This window comes from Symphodus melops (assembly GCF_947650265.1).
Source record: "Symphodus melops genome assembly, chromosome: 13".
NCBI lineage: Eukaryota > Metazoa > Chordata > Actinopteri > Labriformes > Labridae > Symphodus > Symphodus melops.
Window position 1 is genome coordinate 25,002,599 of NC_136703.1, and position 24,754 is coordinate 25,027,352.

General features: G+C 42.5%; 1 protein-coding gene across 1 annotated transcript in view; it reads right to left on the reverse strand.

The window, feature by feature from the left end:
• The window catches only part of xkr7b (XK, Kell blood group complex subunit-related family, member 7b), a 24,688-nt gene extending 15,925 nt beyond the window's left edge, over positions 1-8,763 (reverse strand). Inside the window, exons 1-2 of the mRNA XM_079359557.1 lie at positions 8,635-8,763; positions 6,648-7,367 (exon numbers count right to left, since the gene is read on the reverse strand). Coding sequence (XP_079215683.1) covers positions 6,648-7,255 — 608 coding nt within the window. The 5' untranslated portion in view covers positions 7,256-7,367; positions 8,635-8,763. The remainder of the gene's footprint in view (positions 1-6,647; positions 7,368-8,634) is intronic.
• Positions 8,764-24,754: the final 15,991 nt, after the last annotated feature.

A 24,754-nucleotide genomic window follows, 5' to 3' on the forward strand; every position in this document is an offset into this window, starting at 1 on the left:
AAACAATTCAAAATAGTAACGTTACCTTCTCTCACCTATGAATGTCTCTGGAAGAAGCGGAAGAAAGAGCGTTTAACCTCAAAAGCCAAAAATACCTGCGACTTCTCAAACCCTCAACCAGACAAGCACACGGCCAGCACTTCCTGTCGCCATCTTTGTTTGGGGCAAAGAGTGGAGACATTTTTCTGAGACTCTCAGAAGAGCTGATTTCAAACTGTACAGCTGTAAACGCCCGAGTCTGAGGGAAACAGATTCATGGTTTTTGTCTCCAAACACAGACAATGCAGCCGACTCATACGTGTTCAACGATGAGTCAGGGCTCTCAGATGTGTTGTGATTAACTGCCCGCTATTAAACCTGTGAACTCGAACAAAACCTTCCATCCACAGTATTGTCCAAAAAAAACCTGCAAGCTGTTAATATCTCCTCCTGCTGACTTCTTCATCTCTGCTGTTGTTTTTGTTCCTCAGGACAAGATGAAAAATCGAAACGCTTCAAATTGTTTCAGAGTCCAAAACAAACACCAATAAAGTGACTTATTGTTCTTACATCACACACACACACACACACACACACACACACACACGCTGCAGCTCTCCTCAGGACGAACCCCTCCCCTTATCATGATGTTATCACTGACCACGCACACACAATAAAATACATAAAAACAATGTTTTATTTCCATCCTAAATAATGAAGTTATACTTTAACTGTACTTAGTGTTCGATCTGCACATTATGTCCCTAAGCCTGTTTCACAGCTAATGAAGCACAAAGTGCAGAGACATCGATCAAACCACAGCCTTCACAAGCCTCAACAGGAAACTACACGTTTTAAAGAAACAGATCTTACTTTATCAGAGATCAAAAATGAATTTTAATCTGTAATTAAACACACTTCTTTTCCCATAATGCAATGCTTCTCAACTGGTCTAGCCTCAAGACCCACCACACTTGACTCCTTCATGTCAGGTAGCGACCTCTATTTCGGATATTTTTCAACTTGAAGAAAAAAAATAGAGCTGTTTGATGACAGACAAAGATTTCATGAGACCATTCATCAACACGGCCTAATGAAATCTTAAAGACATCTCCACGGTTTAAGGGGACGAGATTGATGATAAAGCTGACATTTCCTTTTTTTTTTTTTTTTTTAATGATCTTTCTTCTAAAACGGCTGCCAATCGCTCGTTACCCCGGGAAACGGCCGTAAAGCGAATCTAAGTGACAGGCCTCGAAATTAAAAGGAAAAGTAAGAGCAATAATCATTCAGACACTTCATTTATGAATGAACACCCCCCCCCACGCACACACACGCGCACACACACACACACACACACACACACACACACACACACACACACACATCTGTATGAATCAGCGTATTGAGCCACTTGAGGCTGCCAGTTAGCCACTCGGGCTGATTATTAGCGCACACAGCTACCAGTCAGACCTTCTGAGCTGAGTGACCATTTGGAGCAAATTCAATTACTTCTCTGGGATTGATTGATCTGGTCTGGCACAGACTGGAACCGATCGGATTCTCCTAAAAACTGCAACGCTGGCCAACCACTAAACTCCAGTCAGGAATACAGCTGATGATCTGCTGGTCCCAACATCTGTCCGTCAACACTCTCTGTCTGCTGTAACTTTACATGTGTTTGTGAACCGATCATCGTTTCAGGTTGACCTACGATGCTGACTAATATGTTCCACTGCTGGATGCCCATAATGAATGTGGGAAAAGTTTCTGATCAGGACGTAAACATGCATGGAGTAATCCAAGTTCAAGTCTGCAGAGGGCGCTAAACGTCGTGCTCTGAAACTTAGCATTGAAATGAACCCACGAGTTAAACAAGACGGCTTTGAGCTTCAATGGGAGCCGGTGAATCGTACAGAGGCTGTCTTCTGGCAGCCCTGCAGTGTTCTGACCCCTGGGAAGGCTTCTAGCTGGCCAATCAGAAGAAAGTGGGCACGTGAGGAGGGGAGGACTCACAGAAGCTGAAAGGTTGCGTTTTATTGTCATTCAAACTTAGACTTCACAGTGCAGAGAAGAACGACATTTTGTTGCGTTGGCTGCGTAGTGCAGGATGAATGGATGCATGTTTCATCTGCTTTCCTACAACTCCCAGAATGCCTTTGAAAAGATGTTGACCTTGCTGCTTTTTCAGCCGTTGGATTACAAACGCAGATCGAGAAAAAGATATCAACAGCAGAGCGAGAGTCTCCACGAGAGAGAGGGAGAGAGAGAGAGAGAGAGAGAGAGAGAGAGAGAGAGAGAGAGAGAGAAGGTGAATCAACCTTGATTCAAACCGCAACCTGCCTCTTTGCAGCAATGCATTGTGGGCTCCCGTGGCTGTTTATGAAGGTTTGTGTGTCTCTTGTTCAACATTTGATGTTTTAGTGCAGATAACAAAATGATAATCTCCTCTGTCACACGGCTGCTGGATTATCTGGACAGAAAGTTTAATTATTTGTCAGATTTGAACAAATAAAAACTAGCTGCACTGTTTCTGTTTGGATTATTTTTTGATGACTGACGGAGAGATGCAAAAAAAAAAAAAATGCTAAGAATCAGCAAATACAGGGTTTTTTTCGGTAATCCAGAGTTTTGAATAATAATAATGATAAAAAAAACAACAGCTCAGTGGATGTTTGCTGAAGCTGTTTTATAAAAACTCATCTCTCTCCTGATAGTTTGAATGTTTGCATCTGGTTTTACATTAAAAAAAAAACATTACAAAGGCCACAGCATTTCTCTCTGAGTGTTCAGTCTCAACAGGCTGATTATTAAACAGGATGTTTAGCCTGCAGGATCTGCAGCAGACTGACAGAGTGAGGAGGTGTTGCTCATTTTCTATTTAAAGGTCACACAGCTATTAAAGATGCGTCTGATACTTTTGCTGATTGAGTTCATTTCATCCACTTTACAAAAAACACACAAAAAGCCTTTCATTTCATTCTCGTCTCTTTTTTTTTTAAGTCAGTTCTCCATAACCTAAAGATGATGATGTCACAAGGTGTTACGATGACAGTAAGGCTGACTGTTTGACCACACTGATGTAGGCAAAATACAAAAATACAAAATCGTATCAATTCCAGTCGGTTTCAGCTAGAAACCTTGCACAGGAGCTTTAAGTAATCAGAGACAGAAGCTAAGCTAAAGTTAGCTTTATCGCAGCTTGCAGCCCCTTCTGATATCTTGTTAAAGAGTCGGCTTTCTTCAGGTGTCTTTTATTATCAGGACACTCCTGACAGCAATATATATTTTAAAAATGCTATATTGAGATAAAATTGGTCAATAAAGAGGAATAAATCATTCTGCACCGCTCTACCTCAGGCTCCTCTTCTCTCCGTCTCTGCTGAGTTGCTGCAAAAATGTTCTCAGTTGATTGACAGGAGACATGTGCTAACATATTCCGTCTCTGACATTAAAATGCATTTCACATTCAGGTGTCACTCGGCTGCTTTTTGATTTAACTGCAGATCATTCGGTTGAGTTACGACACGGGAACTGAGGACTTGATGCAAGTTTTCCACATAAATTAGTAGGTCACGTCTGAATTACAGGTTCAGGTGTAAAAAATAAAATAAAATAAAAGCACGTCTTGCTGCAGGTGTGACCCCCCGAGAAAATTCCACATGCATAAATCTCAGCTCATCAAAATTAAATCCGGAGTCAGACTCTGATCTGAAGCGAACTGAGGAGCGCCCAACTCTCCCGGCAGCAACTATCCCATTAAAACCAACTCATTCTCATTCTCCGGCTCTCAGCATCTTATTGTTGTTCATTAAAGCAGTTCATTACCCAGTCTGCATGTAATTATTCTGCGCTCAATTCCCACATGCTCTTTTTTGGAATTAGCTGGTGTTAAAAAAAAAAAGAAAGTGTTTTCCTGTCTCCTTCTGCCTCCACAGAGGTCAGAGGTCGGCTGCAGGCCTGGAACAGGAGGCTTAAAAAAGGCTTTAGGACACTTTAAGGGGGCGACTCATTTACTCACCAAACAAAACAAAATCACTGCCAACCAGAGCAGATCGATCCTGTCAAACCCGCCTGTGTCACTTGTCTGAAGTGTCCAGTGACTCGTAATCAGCTGTTCAATGCAAGCTTCAACTATTTACACCTTTCTTATATCAGGTCGGTGTGTTACAAGTCATACCACTGTGATTATTGTTTGGCACTTCCCTTTATTTGAAAAGCGAAAACAAGGTGAAAACAGACAGAGGAGGAGAAAGTGGAGAAAAAAAAAAAGATGCATCAAAGGATCACGATGGGGGTCAAAGTGTTTATAGGGCGCCTGCTCCACAAACTCAGCAAAAACATGCACCCCGTTAATGTCATTTTTAATCATTTAATTTAATCTCACGAGGGCTCATCAGCTATAGGGAGATATAATTATATCTGCAGCTCAGCCCCTGATCCAACGAATCAATAAAGCTGAAGTAGTGAAGCACTCCACGTGTCAGTCGCACCAGCAGAAATCTCTGCACACTAAACACTAAAGCAATAAAGGGAAAAATAACGCTTTAATTAAAAATCAATCAACAGACGCAGGCGTTCAATAAATTCAAATAAAAACAGGAAGTAGAAACGCTCATGAATCTGTTTAATTTACCCTGAAGAGGCAGAGGTTTGAAGTGTCCAGTAAATCAGATTGTAAAATATCCTTGTTTTTATTAAAATTAAAGGTTGCATATCCTCTTCCTTTTCAGAGTGAATCAGTGTCAGAGCTCCTCTTCATCATGTGTGTGAAGTGTGTTGTTGTAAATCCACTCTGATCCTGTATTTGATCATGTCTATAAACCCCTCTATTTCAGCCCTGCTCAGAACAGGCTGTTTCTGTGTCTGTAGCTTTAAATATGTAAATGAGCTGTGTCTGACCACGCCCCCTCTCACTGGAAGGTATAGGCTCTGTTGGTAAAACATGGTGACGTGGATTTTTGCGTACTGTGTGACGTTTAAAAATGAATTAACGCTCAAGACATCTTCGCCTGGACGGAGAGGAGGACACTGAAACTGTCTGCAGATTTGGATTTTTAACTATTTTTGACTTTGTGTGTGTTTTGAAAAGCCATCGCACAACACTTGAATGTCAGTTCAGACTCATCTCGGGATTGGACCACCTCAGACTTGTCTCAGACTCGTAGGCGATGTGCTCTGACTTGTTTTAGTCACAGGTCTCTCCTGTTACAGTCTGCGGTCTCACAAAACCCACGCAGCTTCCTTTCACCTTTTTTTATTGACTGTGTTGTCTCTCCTGCCGTGTGTCAGAGTCTGCCCTCACTGCAGACTGACAGGCTGCTCTGCTGTCACTCAGGTTTCAGTTCATCACATTTCCTTGCTCCTGCAAGTACAGGTGACGTTTCTATTCTGTGCAGCATCTCTGCTCTGGGAGGGTTTCATGCACAAAAATGTGACGACAGGATTGCACATCCTGTTGCAGTTGGGATGCATCAATGGAATAAACAATCGGAACATTAGAGAGTCAAATTTTCATTCCCATGAACGTGCTGCAATTTAAACCAATTAAAATATCATAACAAGAGATTTCCCTGCAAAGGTTTATCCAGATGACTGATGAGAAATGCTATCGTAAGCAGCATTTTTATATCTTCCAAGTTCAACGTTTTTGCCATTAAAGGAAACGTTTTATAATTTTACTTGGCACTTTGAGGTGCTGCATAAATAAAGTTGAACATTTATGTATTCTCAGTTGCAATTTCTGTGATTTTGAGTTAAAATAGACCAATTTTTTTTTTTTTTTTACGTCATGACTGTATTTTTAGAACATGATGGAAGGATGAGCAGACCACCTGCTGATGTGTGAACCTTGAATATCACATTGTTAATTGTGGATTACATGGTTTGAATAATGATCTGTAGAAAAGGAGAGTCACACAGGAGGATGTGGATCTGGAGGATTTAAAGTGGAAAACACACGATTCAAACCTACATGTCATCTGTCCCACTTATGCCCTCGTCCTAACAGAAATGATGGAGAGTGGAGAGAGAGAGAGGATTCAGTTTGGAGATCAGTAATGTGACAAGAGGAGGGAGAGCAGCGGGGTCTGAACCACAGAGCTCAGATGATGCTCCTGTCAGCATGTCAGGACCATCACACACACACACACACACACACACACACACACACACACACACACACACACTCACACACACACACAGAGGCTGCATGTTGGAGCTCCTGCATACAGGCGCTCACAGTCTGTCACTGAAGGAGCAGACGGACAAAAAGGCTCATTCAGAGGAATTCATATTTTTACTATGAGTGAAGGAAGTGTTGTGTGTGGATGTTCAGCTTGTAGATTCAGTCTTTTCGTGGACGGACTCTCACTCTTTTCCTGGTTGATTTCTGCACAGTTCTGTCACCAGTGCACGAAACAGAAAGGTGATATTTTGGGGTGACGAGCGCAAAAGCGTGCACTTGAACGTACATGGAGGCACGTACGTGTACACACACACACACACACACACACTCTAACGCTGTCCTGCTGGGGATGCAATGCTCACATGGGCAACGCGCACATATTAAACAATCACCAGCACGTCTGCAAACACGCGCTCCCCGCACACAAACATGCACGCACACCCCTCTTGTTCCCCAGCACCCCAAACAACAGCGGTCCTACCTCCACACTTGCCCGAGCTGCAGGACGTGAAGCACGGATTGAAAGACCCACATGCAGATGGTGCAGCACTTCCGCGGGGCTCCGACTCTCCCTGCCGTGGCAGGCGGAGTAGGGGACGTGTAAACTGGGGTAGCATTCGCAGCGTTCACCGCAACCGCGCTTCCACCGCGCTGGTCGCTGTCCTTGGTGCTTAAACCGTTGTCGTCGAGCGTGGCCGCTCCTCCTGCCGCGCCTGCCGCCGCCGCGCAGGTCCCGCTGCCGCTTGATGCTCCATCTCCGCCGCTCAGCTCCGTGTAGTCATACACGAACCACCTGAAACTCAAAACCTGGACCACAGCGGAGGGCACCACCACAAAGACGAGCGTCAACCCGAACCACCAGAAGTCACCTCTCAGGTAGTAGTCGGCGGCCAGCCACAGGTCTGTCGCGCCGTCGGAGAAAAAGACGAGCAGGGCGCAGAGCACCCAGCAGCAGTCCAGCAGGGTGTAGGGCTTCCCACCGGCGGCGCTGCAGCGGGGCCGGGCGGTGGGGATCCCCGGCTCCGAGAGGCTCCTGGGTGTGTTGTCATCTTCCACAGACACCGCTGCTCCATCCGACTTAGCGGCCATGTTGGTTAGGATAGGAGAGAAAGACAGAGAAAGAGGTGGGGATACGGGAGAGAGAGAGAGAGAGAGAGAGACAGAGGGAGAGAGAGAGGACGGAGGAGGGAGGGGGCTGGCTCTGTGCAGGAGAGAGAGAGAGAGAGAGAGATTACATCATAACTAGCCTCATCATCAGCCAATTAATTGTGAGGCATCAATACTAACAGCGCGTTTAACACCATGGCACCAGCGCGATGTTTGCAGGACATCCAGCGTGCACACACACTCATCTGCAAACAGAGATGACCTGCTTGGTTTGTATCCCTTATTCTCATCGTTAAATCTATCAGATGCATGAGCCTGCAGCAGCTGGTGCTCTCTGCACATGACAGCACTGTATTTAAATCAGTTTTAGCTGCTGGGTATCAGTTTTTCATCTTTTTTATAATAAATGTCGTAAGCCAGTTTTGCATCTTGTGCCCTGCTGTCTCTGCTGCTCCTGCACAATGAGCCTCCCTGCAGACAATAAAATGTTCAAATGTGCAGTACATTGACTCAAAATCACGACCCTCCTTTTACTGATGAGATTTACAGACAATGCATTCAGCAGTAAAAGGAGCTCACCGTGACATTTTCGGTGTTATTCGTTAAGAGAAGGGGTTTGCTGAGGCTGGCGGATCGTCAGTGAAAACCACAGTCTGCTGTCTGACAGGAGCGGGAAGGTTAAAGGATAGCGCCACAGAGTTCTATTCTCCCTCTGTGCACACAATCAACGTACTTAGAAATCATCTGTTCAGAGGAAGAAGTCATAGTCTGCATGTTGATGCAGCATTGCCTCTGGAGAAGGAACATCAACTTAACCAGTGAAACCACTCAGACTTCAAACATGCGTCTCAGTTTTTTAAGGCATGGATTCTCAAGATGTTTTTACTGAATCATTTATGCACACAGATTATACGTGCACAATGCTCTGAAGAATTTAGGCTGTTTTTGTAAGTGTATGGAGAATAAAAGAGAGTTAAATGTAACATTAAAAGTTCAGTCTGAAGTATCTTAAAGATGAATATTTCTTTTTGAGATTTTTTAGATTGAAATTTACTTCAGGAGAAAAGTAGCCATAAATCCAACCAGCCTAATGTCAGATGTTGTTGACTTTTTCTTAAAGGATAAAACCTAACAGACACTTGAAAAAACATGGATTTTATATTAGGGTGGGCACACTGCGATTAACACACATACAGATATTCAAAATCTATTTCCTGCACATGTAACAATGTGAAAATAAGAAGCTATTATTTATAATAAGCTAATATAAAAACGACTTTGTATAGACCTTTCTGTGGAGCGACAGACAAAGAAAACAAGATTCAGTCCAGGAGTGAAACATTTTAGTTTTTTGTCTTCACCTGCACGTCTCTGGAAGCTTCACATGAACTTCAGTTTAAACGCAGTAAAGATCACCTCCTGGTTCCTCTCTCTCTCTTCACCCTTGATTGGTTGCGGTTTGCACTCTGCCACTGATTAGTTAGATTACATTCACCTGTTCCCTAATTATTTAAGACAGCACACACTTGTGTATCTTCACATGGGGCGGGAGCTCTGCCTCCTCCGCCTCCTCCTCGTTAGAGTGAGGCACTCAGGCCGATGCCCATGGTCTCAAACTTTTCAAGATCACTGCTTGAAACGGCAGGCTGAACAGTGCTGAAGATAATGTTTTGTGTCCACCTCTGGGTTGAATATGTCGTAAGTGTTTTTGCAGGATTTCAACTGAATCATCACAAAACAAAGGATTTCTATGACACAGGAAAAGTTGTGCACCTGTGGCTCAGTAGAAGAGACGTTATTCTCTCAACAAGAATCAGGGGATGGAGGGGGGCTTATACAGAAATTGGCATTAAATGTATTAGTGACTGATGGACACGTTACTTTAAATGCAAACACATATTGAGGAAGTTAAATTGTCAGTATTTTCTCTCCTTCCCCTGCAGCCTTCTCAGCTCTCACGCTGCCTCTGTTTGAATACTCTTCAAAGAGTGGTGGTCTGATTGTAACGAGGCAGCGGTGCATTAAGCCGACAAGACTCAGAGCAACTGGTCTGTTTACAGCAATGACTGCACTAATTGAAAAGATCCCCATAAACTCTGAGCAGAATAGGCAATAAAACTCAGTGGTGAGTAATGACTGTGTGCTTCAACGCCCCCCATAAACCAATCAGACACCACGTTTCCACATCAGGGCCGAGCAAGGGGTTTCCTGATCCCCAAAAACATCCGAGGAACATGATTGTGGTGGAGTGAGTTTGCAGTCCTGCTCGCTACACCGACATGGAGAGGAAGAGGATGATTAGTGAAGAGATCAGGGCTGCACGAAGAGCTCTGATAGGCTCTGAAGGTTAGACGAGAGTGGGTGTTTAAGAAACCGTCTAAGTCCTGAAATCCTGTCTGATCTCATCGTGAACATTTCATCAATGGACTGGATTTGACACTTCAGAAAAAAAAACATGTTCTTTGAAGGAAGCAAAATGCTGCAGTTCAAATGTTTGAGTTTCTGCAGCGAGGCTTCTCCCTAATGAACCTGGAGTTTGATGTTTGTCCTCACTTTTGTCACGATTTAATAAAAGGAAGTTTATCTTTAGACAACAGCTTTAATTGATGAAATCACATTTTAAATGGTCTCTTCAGTAGAGACTAAAAAAATACTCTGCCAGCTGGTTTGCCTCGCTATTGTATAATTCAACGCTGGACGTTCTCTGGTTTTTGTTTCCCGGCATATATTAAAAATACACAGATTTGTCTGAATATTTTTCCTGATAAATGACGCCCATTATGAGTTTGAGACTAAGGGGAGCTAATTAGAGATCCCAGCTCATCACAGCTCGGGCTCTGACACAAAAACAGAGCCGACTTTCTGTGCTGAGGAGAGAAGAGCTCTGTCACATTCTCACCACAATTATGAAATTAAAAGTTTTCCGCAGAGTTCCTGCAAACTCAAACAGCCATGAAATAAATTATACAAGTTTTTCAGAGTGTTTCGCTATCACTCGTGGACAGACAAATGACTTGTTGGGGGCTGTGCTTGGACCATTTTAGAACCATCTAAAAACATGTTGGAGACTGCCAAAAATTGGAGCAACCCATACTTAAACCTCAGAGTTAAAGGTCACATACAATGATGTTCCCTTCATGACATCACAAAGGGCAGTAGCCCCTCCCCCAGGTGGGTGACACTCCCACAGCTAGGTGTTTGTTCTGCCCTCTGAGTCTGCCTTCTCACCGTAAACAATAGGACATGGAGCCAGAAAGCAGCGAGTACACCCGAGCCCTTCCAGAGAGGGGGCGTGGTCAGACACAGCTCATTTACATATTTAAAGCTACAGACACAGAAACAGCCTGTTCTGAGCAGGGCTGAAATAGAGGGGTTTATAGACATGATCAAACACAGGATCAAAATGATCCCAGTTCTGTTGTGATTGAAAATACCGATCCGTTCATTGTAGAGTTAATTCTCTGCGTGGAAGATAAAACTCTCCCCCGGGAGTCTCGCTTTCTTCCTGCTGCCTCACCTGAACTCACAGTCTGTCTTTGTATCACTCACAAGCTGCACATTTGAGACAAATGAGGGTCATTACGAGTTTGAGAGCGCAGGGAGCTAATTAGAGGTCTCAGATCAGTGCTGCTGCTGCTGCTGTGATACACTTTGGTGAATGCACACACTCCGAGCTTCAGAGGGACTTTAGAACATCTGCACCAGTCCACCACTGCATTTCTTTATAGGAGTTGCTTTAACTTCCAGTGGAGAGTGACAGAACAGATGAAGTTACACAACAAAGGAGGTGTGTTGGACATGAATCAGCATGTTATTGAAGCGAACTGTGGATGTTCTCGTTGTTCTGTGACCCCTCAGCACACAATCATCCTCTCTCTGTTGTTCTTTTAGCCAGGCGGAAGTTGCTTTTGGAGTCTATCAAAATAAAAGGAAGCTAAATATGAAAACTGAAATAATGACAGTAATGCTGGTTTATATTAGGACAGCCTCAGGGTCAGGTGTCAAAAATCAGATCTCTGGAAAACCTCAGTCATGTGTCGGCCTACATCTGACAGACCAGCCTTAGAATTGTAATGTAATTTATTGTATTTTCCTTTTTAATTATGCTTTTTAGGTTGCAGACTACAAACTGGCCGAAAGGGGAACTGTACATGAAATAAAAAGAGCATTTTAAAAATGTACTAAAGTGTATCTCCCTTCACTTCCTGTTTATTTTGTTGGTTGTAGTTTTGTGTACTTCCAAAGAATTGTGAAATGATCCAAAGTTTTAGTTTGTTTGTTTGTTTCTTCTTTCTTTTTTTTTAGTGCACCCACACATAAAAAGAAAAACTGTTTTGGGTTTGAAATGGGTCCAAGAACTCTGTTAAACTCTGTTTTACAATATAAAAAGGACAAATAATTACAGTACACATGTTAGCCATGTGGAATAAAATGCTGAAGTAAACAAAAAACAATTCCAAGGAATATTATTGAAAAATAAAGAGCCTGAAGAAAGAGAAACACATTAAAAAAAAAAATTGCCTGAACCAAATTAAGGAGACAGAAATGACAAAATAGAAATTAAAAAAAAAGAAACTTTCGGGGTATTAAATTAGCTTACAAGCCGATTCTCCAGCAGTAAAGTTGTGGTCAGATAAGCAGCCTGAAGAGCCCGAAGCTTCACTTTCAACATCAGTCGGAGGATTAGGAGGAAACAGAAACTCCCTCGGAGTCGTTAAAGGAAAAGCCATAAAACGGAGCTCTTTAAAGAGATTCATTACACGCAGAATTACATGAAGCCCGCTGAGTGTTCACTGATCTGAGGAACCCTTCACTTTCTACAAATGTCAGCTCTCTCACAAAAATCACATCATTTGGCATTTCCAACCATGTTTGCTTTGAATCCCATCATCAGTTTTCGGAGCGCCTGAAAAAGCCTGAAGGTTCTGTGGGAACCGATTCAGACTGATCGCATCAGATCAAATCAAACAGAAAAAGAACTAAAAGTCGATAGTCTGGAGGCACAGGCTGAGATTTCCCTGATTAAAACGGACAATAAAGTTATTCATGCGTCCGTTTTGGCTCCATGGTTCCTCTGAATAAAACATAGGAAGTGATGGTGAGAGTTAGCCTTAGCCGACCTTAAAGTGCCAAATGGTTTTTTTAAAGACAAGGTTGGAAATGTCCTGCAGATCCACTTGTTAAGATTTTGGTTGAAATTGTTTTCATGTCCTGACAGAAATAAAAAAAAAAACATGAAAAAGGAAGAAATTAGTAGTCTGTAAAAACTTTGACCAATCTCTGCCACGAGGTACCAATCTGATGAACCAATCACACGCCTCCCTGCTCGTTCTTGTTCGTCGTTGGACGCTGTGAATGATAAAGTTTAGTGTTTACTTCCTGAATGAGACATGAGACGAGGTAGTTTCTACACAATGCGAGCGAAGAGCTGAAGTCCGCTTCTGGGGGCCGACGGCGCCGGTGCATGTAAGTCAGGGGGCGTGGCTTTTAGAGGGAGCGCAGAGGGGAGGGGGTGGATGCAGGCGGAGCACTGAGGGAATGCTACTTTCAAAAAATCATGCTAGTTTTTGGAAAATGAACAACCCTGAAGGTCAATAAACATCCAAAACATGATGCTACAGGAGCCGTTCATATTAACGACATCAGTCACAAAGTCACTGATCAGTCGGCACGTTCGCTGTTTAAAATTCTACGACTTATTGACAATAATAGTCTAATTTTGTTCTCTTAATCAAAGTACATCAGGTTGTTCTCAATATACGACATTAAAGATTGTCTGCTTGTTCAAGTCTTCTATTTCATCCAGTAAAAAGAAAACTGTTCTGTTCAGTTGGATCCAGCTGGCTGTGAACGGAGGACATGTTGCTGAGTGCAGAGCTCGGCTCCATCAGATAGCTTTAGCTCCTTTACTGCTCCTTCACCCTCATAAATCCATCCAGCAGACCGTTCTGCCTCCTCATCAGAGAAGCTGCAGACTTCTGGCTCCACATCCTGCTCTTCTTATAGCGTTGATTTCATTAGCACGAATATGCTTGTTTTTTCTAAATCCCCTATACTGAGTGCATTTAGTTAACTGTCTAAGTTGGATCGGTCTGCAGAGTCTCTCTGAATTAGAGTTAATTAGGAAAGTGCTTTAAGGTTTCTTAAAGAATCCAAACACGTGTTAGGAGTGAGCCAAGCTGTAAAAATGTGCTGAGCATTCACTGGCAAAACTTTAGTGACAGAAATCACTGTGCTTGGCTGATCCAGTGACCTTTGGATAGCAGGAAACCCACTTACAGTAAAGAGGACATATTGTCCCCCTCGTCCACCTTTTCACACAGTCTCCTGTGCTCTAAATGAAACATCTGTGCTGTCATGAATCAAGCACCAGAGGAGGTTTGTGACCCCGTAGAAACCAGATATGACCCCTTTAAGAATTGTATTTTCCACACAGAGGTTAAAATATTGCACACTTGAAATATCAAGTACCTACAAAGACATGTTTCCATTTCGTCGATGCATTTTCAAGCTGCAATGTAAGAAAAAAAAAAAGGCGATGCTGAACTTCAACCATGCAGATAAACTGCAAAACACTGAGATAAAAAAGACACAGACCCCGGGGATCATTTTCAGATTTGTGCTGCTCAATAAATCATTTCAAGTGGCTGATAAAATAAACAGCATACACAGTGCTGGACTCCACCGTCCTGCAGGCGATAATGTTTCGTATTTAACACAGTTATAAATATGATTTCTCACAGCAGAGGGCCGTAGGTGGAAAAAAACAACACAGGAAGACACACAAACAGCACAGTGTGAAGACTGTCCGCATGTAGTGATAGAAGGACAGAGTCTGATCATACACGTGAAGGCTTGAGTGGAATCATTGCTGCCTATTGTCTCTCCCCGTCTCCTCCGGTAAACGTGCGATTGTTGTCTCTCAAACAGTCCTGGGATCACAGATGGGTTTGAGGAATCTGCTCTCTCCACAGGAGTGGATGTTCTCCACCTGCTGTCACAGCCGAACAAACAAACGAGTCACACAAATAATCCATTCAGGGAAATAAAACCTGAAGACAAAGATGCATTATTCAGTAAAGTGTTGGATGATTACTGCAGGAAAGTGAAATTAATAAGTCGGCTCCCCCGTGGTAGCTGTTGATTGTTTTTCCTATTTTTCTGCCACAAACATTTCAAGCAGTAGGGTGTTGGATTAAGGATCCGCAGAGTCGCTGTTTGAAGTGTGGAAGTCGGTCTGGTAGCAGGAGAGGTGCAAGCAGCCACTTCCTGAGTACTGCAGAGGTGCCCTTGAGCAAGGCATGGAAACCCCAACGACTTTGACAGCAGGACTCTGATCTCTCCATTAGTCCAGGTCCACATTTTGTGTGTACTTGAGTTCTCTTTACTGAGTGACACTCATGAAGCTCAGGAGCGGTTCAGGAAGTTAGGGTTGTTTTTTTTTTTTTACGTGGAAAAAGTCTCAAAGACGTTTCAGGACATTAAATATTTAAAGTGTTTGGAATCATTTTTCTCTACAAGTTTTCATTATAATCAGGAGTAAGAAGAAGAAGGTTAATGTTAAGTGTGAAGCACGTGAGGCTGCATTATGCTAAAGACGGTCCTCACAAGAACGGAGGTGTGTGCATGTGTGTGTGTGTGTGTGTGTGTGTGTGTGTGTGTGTGTGTGTGTGTGTGAGGTTTGTCGGAGGAGTGGGAGTTTGTGCAGCATGGCAGCTGCCATGTTCACTTTCTGTTGTTTAGTCACACGCTGTTCCAAATTCACACACACACACACACACACACACACACACACACACACACACTCACACACGCAGAAAATAATTCTCTACACACAATCACAGCAAACACAGTGGCAAAGGAGAGAAACATTCAAATACAATCACCAACTGTACAAACTATACTCACACTCTCTGCTGCACACACACACACACACACACACACACACACACACACACACACACACGTGCACACACAGTCTCCCATGTTTACACAAAAAAACAAGCACAAACACAATCTGAGTGAACAAAGGAGACACCAACATTCAAATACAATCACCTACTGTAAGGACTATACTCACACTGTGTGGTGTAAGCACGCACAAATACACACACACACACACACACGCACACACACACACACACACACACACACACACACACACACACATATTGTCCAGCTGACCGGCCCTCGAGAGTTCACCGTCTCAAGAACTGATTCACAAAGACAACCAGAAACAAACACTGAACCCAGAGGATGGAGCAAGGAGGAAGAGAGAGAGAGAGAGAGAGAGAGAGAGAGAGAGAGAGAGAGACCGAGAGAGAGAGAGAGAGACCGAGAGAGAGAGAGAGACCGAGAGACCGAGAGAGAGAGAGAGAGAGAGACCGAGAGACCGAGAGAGAGAGAGAGAGACCGAGACCGAGAGAGAGAGAGAGACCGAGAGAGAGAGAGAGAGACCGAGAGACCGAGAGACCGAGAGAGAGAGAGAGAGAGACCGAGACCGAGAGAGAGAGAGAGACCGAGAGAGAGAGAGAGAGACCGAGAGACCAAGAGAGAGAGAGAGAGAGAGAGACCGAGAGAGAGAGAGAGAGAGAGAGAGAGAGAGAGAGAGAGAGAGAGAGAGAGAGCGACTTCCAGATGGGAGTCCTAGGTGTTTGAAGGAATGGGGGGGGGGCAGGATGTGGGTTCATTTTAATCCCATTATAACGTTTATATTAAGAGCAGTCATTACTCAAGCCTTCATTAGAATTTTTGCTCGTCCTCAGACTCGCTGCAGGCTGAGAGACTGAAGTGCAGAAACACGGAGACAGTGCAGACGTCCTCACCCACAAAAACACAGACTCTGTTTACACACAATTACACTCCTCTGATCCTGGCGTCTGAGCACTTTTCAGCAGTGTGGTACAAACCCCCCCCCCCAAAAAAACGATATCCTCATGCATGAAAAGGACGCATCCCCAGAGTGAAAAACAAAGGAAGCAGTAAAAGCAAATGAAGGGACCCAAAGTACCCAGAATAGTGGACTACAGGTGGAAGAGTAATATGTTTGTCACAGCTGCAAGGTGGACATTTCTTAGGAGCGATCGGGTCTCAGAGCAGAGTTTGGACTTCTTTGATGAAGCGACATGAAGTGGTTGATTCTCTAGAAAAAAAGTTTGGAAGAATTTAAATGTTTCTGTAAAATCTGCATTGTGAAGTGAACTATAGATGACGTCTTTTAATAACTGGGCAGATCATCAATGTCGGCCTCTCCTTCAATGATAGACTGCTTTAGTTTCCATTCTTATGGATGAATTAGATTTTTTAATCAAAGCTTCATTTACATGCTATTATTCCAAATCTCTTTCGTCACTATATGTTGAATTGAAGGCTGTAATCAGGTCAAACTTCATGCTAAAATACAGGCAAAGTAAAAAAGTCCAATCAAATGAGAGTCTTCTTGGAAGAGGAACACTTCCTCTCTACGATCTCTGATTGGCCTTTAGTCTTGAGCATTGTTTTTACTTCATCATGTTTCGTCCCGTCCTGTCGATTTACTCTCTCACTGTAAACCAAAATCTACCTCCAGGTCAACATAACCTCACCCTACCTGAAGAGGTATTAAGAGGCGGTGCAGATGTAGGTACAGGTCCCTCTTTACCTGACAGAATAAACTGAGCAGGCTTTGGGACTTGTTTTATATTCTATACTAACACAGTCATATACCTGGAAGCGTCCCAGAATAGAGCCGAGCGTGTGTTTGATAACACGGCTCTGCTGCCAACGTATCCGTGTCTAACTTTACGAGCGTAGGTGGTGATATACAACAATATTAAAGGTAAAGAAGAAGAAGCAGCACTGGGAGAAAGCATTAAGAAATGAGAAGTCAGGAACAGAGCAGAGATTTGTTTCAATGATGGCAGAAATGTCTCGTTGAGTTTCTCTTTAATACATTTAACTATAAACAGTTTTTACTACCTTTATAAAAATCGATGGATCCACGGGAGCTGAAAACACAGCGTGTTGTAAAGAGCAGCTTTTTACTGTTCTTTTGAACACTTTTGGTTTTCCTTATTTTGTCACAGTTTATTTCAGTGTCTGCACTTTGATTCAATGTAAACCCAATATCACAAGTATGAAGAAAGAGAGAAACATTACCAGCTAAGAGCCAGATGTGTTTCTCTGAAATAGTCCAAGCCCGAGGTAAAAGTGAAGTCAGGGTTTTAGACTTACATCCATCACTCCTGTAAGCACACTCTCCACTGCTTGTGCATCAAATCAGACATGTTTTTAAAATGTCCCCAAATCTCTACAAACTAGTCGTAAGTTTGACTGTCAGCATTCACTCATCAATCTGGATTAATAAAGTCTGAAATGGATGCACTGATTTTTAAATGCTAATTTAAAATGTTTTATTGTTTGGCAACCAGAGTGAATGATGTTATAAAAAAAAAATCATTAGCTACTTTTAGGATTATAAATCTCTTCTAACAGCACATTGAAACCATTCAATCGTACGCTAAGCCTTCGGTTTAGTGAAAGAGCCCGAAGTTACTCCGACAATGTTTCCAGCAGAGCATTTTATATCAAGGCTCCTTTGACAGCCTCGTATTTTACTACTGCAGCATACTGCACAATAACATGAATATTTAATGCTCCAATTCTGTAAAAAAAAAAAAAGTGTAAAGATGTCCAGTAATAATGTTACACAGGCTCTTATTGCTCACGTCAGCACGCAGGTTTGGTGGTGATTCAGAGCCGTGACAGGCTGCGCTATAAGGTTTTAAAAAACCCATCAGATGTCACTGTGTTTGATGAGCTCAAAGCCTCAGAGTCTCAAATATTTTCCAAATAAAGATAAAAAAAAAAACACAAAAGCATCATAACGCTTCATTTATGCATCACTACCATAACTCTTCACATGGATTATATGCCGGATGTTTTGCCTAAAAAGTAAGTTCTGCCGCCTCCAAATGCCTATAACAATCAATATACATGCAGGTTATAGTCCAATCAGTAAGAAAGACTTCCACTCGTACTGAATAAAGTTTCCATTTGGAACGCTTCCCCCAGCACTTTCTTCTTCTTCTCTGCAGTTTTATGGCAGATTGGATCCATGTAAGTTGTATTTCTGTAACTTTTAGGTTTCAGCTTCTCATATTTTACACTCTAGTCACCTTTGAAAAGCCACTTTCCCCCCCTTTGCACGCTGTCTCCACTTTAAAATGTCCCTCGTGCTGCTCCATTGTCCATCATTTATCACCCAGCAGGACTATGGTTTCACACACAGAGAACTACTTCAACCAGTTTCTTCTTCTTCTTCTGTTTAGTGTTTATGGCAGCATCTATATGTGTTGCATCAGCAGTTCAAACATTTTCAAACTGGAGAAAAAGTAATGCTGACCCCCAACGAGGTGCAGACTTTTCCCTTAAAAGGTAAAATAAGCAGTACGGTTGTTTGTTATCTTAAACCTCAACCACACAGGAACACATTTGATTATTTATCACCAACGTGGAAGTCTTTTAACGAAGATCCAAATCATAACCCCACATACACTCCCCTTCAACATTTAGACTTTCCCCGTGACATCAGGGACGACATCATGAAGGGCATTAAACCAGGAAGTGTTATTTGATGTATGCTGAGGACTTTGTAATCTTGTCATCATATAGTGCTGGCCTTCAGCAACCTTTAAGTATCTGCTCGACTTATGTTGTTTTCAGAAATGTTATGCATGCTTGTATGCGCAGACGAAGTGACACAAGGTATTCATTATGTCTCATGAAATTTCATCGCAGACAAACTGTGAAGCTGGATTTATATCCCTTCTTTTCTTTTTTATTTATTTTTTAAATCCTGTATTTGTATGTCTTTTTGCATATATGAACCTATGGGTCTGAAATAAAGTCTATAAAGTCAAGTAAAATAAGTAAAGTGTTAAGCCCTGTTAGAGCCCAAAATGTAACAACGATCCAAAATGTTGTTTAAAAAAAAAAAAAAAAAAGAAAAGTAACAAAACCTAAAATGTCCAAACTTGTAACAATGTGTTACATTTTGGGGCAATTATTACATTAGGACATAAATAAAATATTTTTCTCCCAATTTGGGTATTTGTTGTTACATTACGGGCTCGAACAAGCCCCTCCCCTTTGACCTCCAGGACAAGCATCAGCAGAAAAAACCCCACTGCACTTAACCAACACTTGTCTTTTTAAAGAGTGCATTGTGGTTGAATTAAATGAACACGTAAGGTTGAGTTTGTGTTTTGTTCGATGGACATGTGGCTGAAAGGGACCCTCTAGCACTATTTATGTAACAAATCTGCTGTTGGCTAAAACCAGCCGTGTTCTGGCTAACAATTCAGCTGAAGTGAAATGGAGAGGATTCTAGTTTATTCCGCTCTTCTTTTGTCATAGCGCTCGATAAATCTGGGCCTGGCTTGTGTGTCTAAACAGTGGAAAGTCTCAGTAAATCCATCACTCACTGTCTGAGGCCTGATTGATGTTTCCACTGGGAGACTCTGTGATTGAGAGCCACTGCTGGCTCCTCAGCACTGATCCCATATTAAACTCCAAGGACTTGTTGTATAAATAATTTAAGTCCTGCTCTTTTATCAACAGCACTTCATGCACTCCTCAAAATGAAATGAGATGTAGTAAAAAGGATGGGAAAACACAAGACGAGCGTTTTCACAGTGCCGGCAGGACTCTGTGCTAAACAAAATGTTTTTTATATGACAACAAAACATCAATAAGAAAAGGAGACTTTCTGTAACTATTAATGATAACATACTGTATAAGCATGCACACAACAATGTACTTCAAAAACATTCACACTTGATTGGGAGCTAACTAATCTGTGAGCTAATTTAGCTTCTACTCAAAAGTAGCATTTTCTAGCTATTTAGCGTGTTAGCTAATTCTTCTGCTTCACTTTCAAGAAGTCTCCTGTTGATTGTGACTACCTTTGAGTTCTGGAGGTTTCTGCCCGATAATAACAACGTTTTTCACGATAACGTTGTTAGGTAGCTGAGGGGGAGGGGGAACTTGATTGGTAGCTAACTAATCTGTGAGCTAATTTAGCTTCTATTCAAAAGTAGCATTTTCTAGCTCTTTAGCGTGTTAGCTAATTCTTCTTCTGCTTCACTTTCAAGAAGTCTCCTGTTGATTGTGACTACCTTTGAGTTCTGGAGGTTTCTGCCTGATTATATTGAAGTTTTTCAAGATAACGTTGTTTGGTAGCTGAGGGGGGAGAGTGCTCTGAGTGTGCAGTTTATCACAGGTTTAAAGAGAAGCTGCTGTCCTCAGACGGAATGATGATGAACACAGATGATGAAGCTACTCCGTTTGTTATTACTTTGTTATTTTGTCTCCCCTGCAGCTGTTCGTTTCACAGACTGACTGGTTTTACAGACGCTCATATTGAATCAACAGAGCTAAAGCGATAAGTTCCACAGAGTAGCTTTCAATGTAGAGATTTAAGTAACTCCATTCATCAGACGCTACAACCATATGCAGGAATCTTCATAGTGGTTTTACTCTCTTGACAGGAGTAATTGTTGAGTTTTTATCACCTTAAAGTGGACTCTTTTTATCAGGCAGAACAAGGCAGAACACACGGACCAAACTCTGGCTTCAGAGCGTGCCAAATGTCACAATCTTGCAAAATTTCGCTGCCATTATAGATTCTGCTGAACGCTTAAAAACGCAGGGATTATCAGATGAATCCTACACACTGCTCCTTTATAGGCCATAAAATAAGGTTTATTGTGAAGACGATAATGTGTCCAGATGTGCCGGATCCTCCGCTGGCTACACTCTCAGGAGCGAGCACATTTATCTACACTGTATAAATCTCTCTTTAAAAAGATGTACCTGACGTATATATCTTTCCATGTTTTAATCCGAACTGGATGCTTGACTGCACTGGAGGAAAACCTTAGGCATCCACCATGAGCTGAAGTCTGTAAACTTGGCGAGGAATTCACCATCACATTCCTGTACTGTTCTTTTTGGCCCTGTCGAATGTTTCTTTGTTCGTCCAGGTGTGTCGCCTTCTTTTTGCACCTCCTTCTCCAAAGCTTTCTGCCTGTTTTGACCTTTGTAACTTTGCTAAATTTCACAAGGTGCTGCGCTCATACCTAACTCCGTCAGATTGTCTTCTGCTCTCGATCCTTGCTTGTGTTGTTCTTACTCTCTGCTAAATGAATTGGAGATTTAGATGTTCAGTGTCCATTTTGGACGACTCTAACTCCCCCCCCCTTTGCAAACCTGTGGAACTGGAGGTCTGAAGTCTGAATGGGAGCCACAGCCTTCCTCCCTCATCCCTTCAATTATTTAGCTTCGGCAATGAGGATGAATTACTCCTCCAATCTCAGGCTCCAAAAACGGCAACAATCTCATTATGATTTTAATGGCTCTGCTACAAGAAGGATGAGAGCGAGGGGGGAGATGATGGAGGACTGGAGGGCTGGAAGACTATTTTTACTGTCACATATAGTTTTCTATTTTGGGTGAAAGATCATAATGATTCTTTGGTTAAACATGGTACTGTAGTAAGGGTACTGTGTTAAGGCTGAAAAATAAGGGGGTGTGTTCACATTAATTACAGAACTATATTTCCCTTTCACTGTTAACTCTGCAGCTGTGCGTAAAGGTTTGATCCCTCGATTGGTTGTAAGGACAGAAAAATATATATTTTTGATGTTTAACAAATAATTAAATAACCATTAAAGGCAGGTTTGGTGAGATGCTGAAACTAGCATTCACTCAGTGCTCCATCTGCACCCAACCCAACCTTTCTGTGCTCCTTCAAAAGCCACGCCCCTCACTTACATGCACAAGCGCTATTGGTCCAGAAGCAGACCACAGCTCGTGCTGTGAGTGTGAGCTGTCGAAGGCATGAGGTAGAGAGCGGGCAGGGAGACAGAGAGGCGTGTGATTGGTTCATCAGATTGGTACCTCGTAGCCAACATCGGTTGAAGTTTTTACAGACTTACAACTGCTGGCGATGACAGATTTTCTTTGTTTCTTTTTCAGAGCACATGAGTTATTAATTTCTGTCAGGACCTATAAACAATTTCAACCAAAATCTTAAAAAAAAGTTTATCTGGAGGAAATGACTAAAAAAAAGTACCCAGTCGATTAACATTTGTGCAGCCCTGATCCACAAGTCCTTTATATAGAAACAGGCATAATGGGTGATGGTAGACTGTTGCTGATAAATGCAGTCATTGAATACAGATCATAAATAAACCGGACAAAACTAGTCCAAAATATCTTGTGCTAATGAGACAGTTGTACGTGTGCATATACACATTTTTTTTTTGCTTCCCAGAAGAAGGTTTGCAACACCACTACTTCCAGTTTGTACCCAGTGTTTGTGTTGGTTCTTTGTATGCTGGCAGATAAATCCTTGTTGTTTGCATTGTGCAATGTTTCCATTAGTTAAAACATGGAGGTATCGGTGTTTTAAAGCGATTCCTCCGAGGCTTGATAACACTCAGCTCTTTATGAAAAAAGAATCTGTAACTCTGCTCAGCCAGAGTTCATCGAAAAACTCCTGACCATGTGTTTCCCTCCTGCCAACGCTCTCCGCGATACTTTAATATCACTTACATTTGTTTATTTATGACCCCAATCCCCCGTCTGTGTTCTTAGCTTAATTACTTCAGGGTCATGTGTAATCACTGATGGAGGGAGAGCGGAGGAAGGTGAGGAGGAAACGAGTGAGAGAGAGAGAGAGAGAGAGGGATGAAGTGAACAGGGAGGAGAGAAGGAGGAAATAAGACTCATGAAGAAGTGGAATAAATGTCGACCAGAAGAAACAACAGGAAGTCAGAGGAAAACGAAGAGGTGTTACAATCAATCAACTTTATTTAAACAAGATGATCATGATCAAAGAATCATGATCACCTCATACATATAGTGAGACTTTAAAGACAACTTATTTATTGCACATAACAATAAACACCCCTCCACCTTAAAGAGTGACGACGGCTAACGAGACATTTCGCTGATCATCTTGCTGGTTTCACAGCCACAGAGCAGATGTCTGTCTGCTGAACCAGCTCAGACTCAAGCAATAAGCCAGCGCCGCTTCATCCTGCCAAAGCAATAAGCTAAACATGTCTCCCCTGGAGCCTCGTGCCTTTAAAACCAATAAAAGCAAAGAGCTAAGCATAATGAAATGGGCGTTTCAGGCAGAGCATAATCCTGAGTCCACAATCGATAAAGAGCAAAGACGCTCCTGCTGCTCTCTTAAGTATTTGCAGTTTGGGACTCTAAACTTTGGTTGCAAGGAAACAACTTTTTTTTTTCCCCAAAAAGGTGCTCAAGGTCCTTTATTTTTTTTTTATTATTGTTTTTAACTCTGCTCCTTCTTTAATTAGCATTACAGGCTTTACCCCCTTCATCATCTTCTCTGCAGTAGGTGTCATTGCTGTACCTGCAACAAACAGTCAGAGTTTCTTCACGTGACTTCCTGCTGGCTGTTGATGTATAAGGTGTGGTCACACCACACTTGTTTGTTTCTCAAGTCCTGATAAAGTTTCCGGTAGTTTTTTGATTATTAAAACTATTAAAATGTTTCAGCAACAATATGAGCTCATTTAAACTTCATATATTCAACACTGCACTCTTTGGATCCACAGCAATACAGCGGCCAAGTCTGACTGAACACACACACACACACACACACACAATGTTAAGTGAGAACAGGTCTGCTCATTTATAAGCAGTTTATTTAACACTGTTATACCTCACATTTATTGGCACAGACTGTGAGTTGGAGAATCTGCAGTTGTTTAAATGAAAGTGAGGCTTTCATCGTTGGTGTCACTTTGAATCATCCTGACTCTCGACTCCTTCACACATTTATGGTGAAGGTAGCTGCCGTGTAACAGAGACGACGCTGACAGACAGCGCATGCAGAAATATCATGCATTTCTGTTTTAATGCAAAATGTCATCCACGTGTCGTGAGGCTTTCTATCATGAATGACTCTGTTTGGGGAGAGAGACCCGTCTGAGAGACGAAGCAGAAAATGAGCAACACAGAGCGAGGAGGAGCAGAGGTGGGACGAGAGAGAGGACTACGCCAGAGAGAGAGAGAGAGAGAGAGAGAGCACCGGCGTCAGAGAGGGAGAGGGACGGGATGACATCACAGCAGATCGGATGAGGTAATGTCTATCACACAGAAGCTCAACAGATAGAGCAGACAGTCACAGTTCAGATGAGAGGCTGAGACTCTCAAAACTTCTTCTTTTAAGAATCTGAGAGACAAAGTCACGCACAAGTTCAAGGAGACAGCAAGTGGTTCAGGAGGCAGAGCACTAGACACTCCCCCGTTTTGTGACCTCATAGTGTGTCATCCCTGAGCTGTGGGTGCAGATGCAGAAGTGCAGACTCAGCACTGTATAAAAACACTAGCGTTCTCTCTGAGTCGGTCGGTCTCTGCAATCAGCACGAGCATCTCTTGCACACATACTTGTGGTCGGTGCAG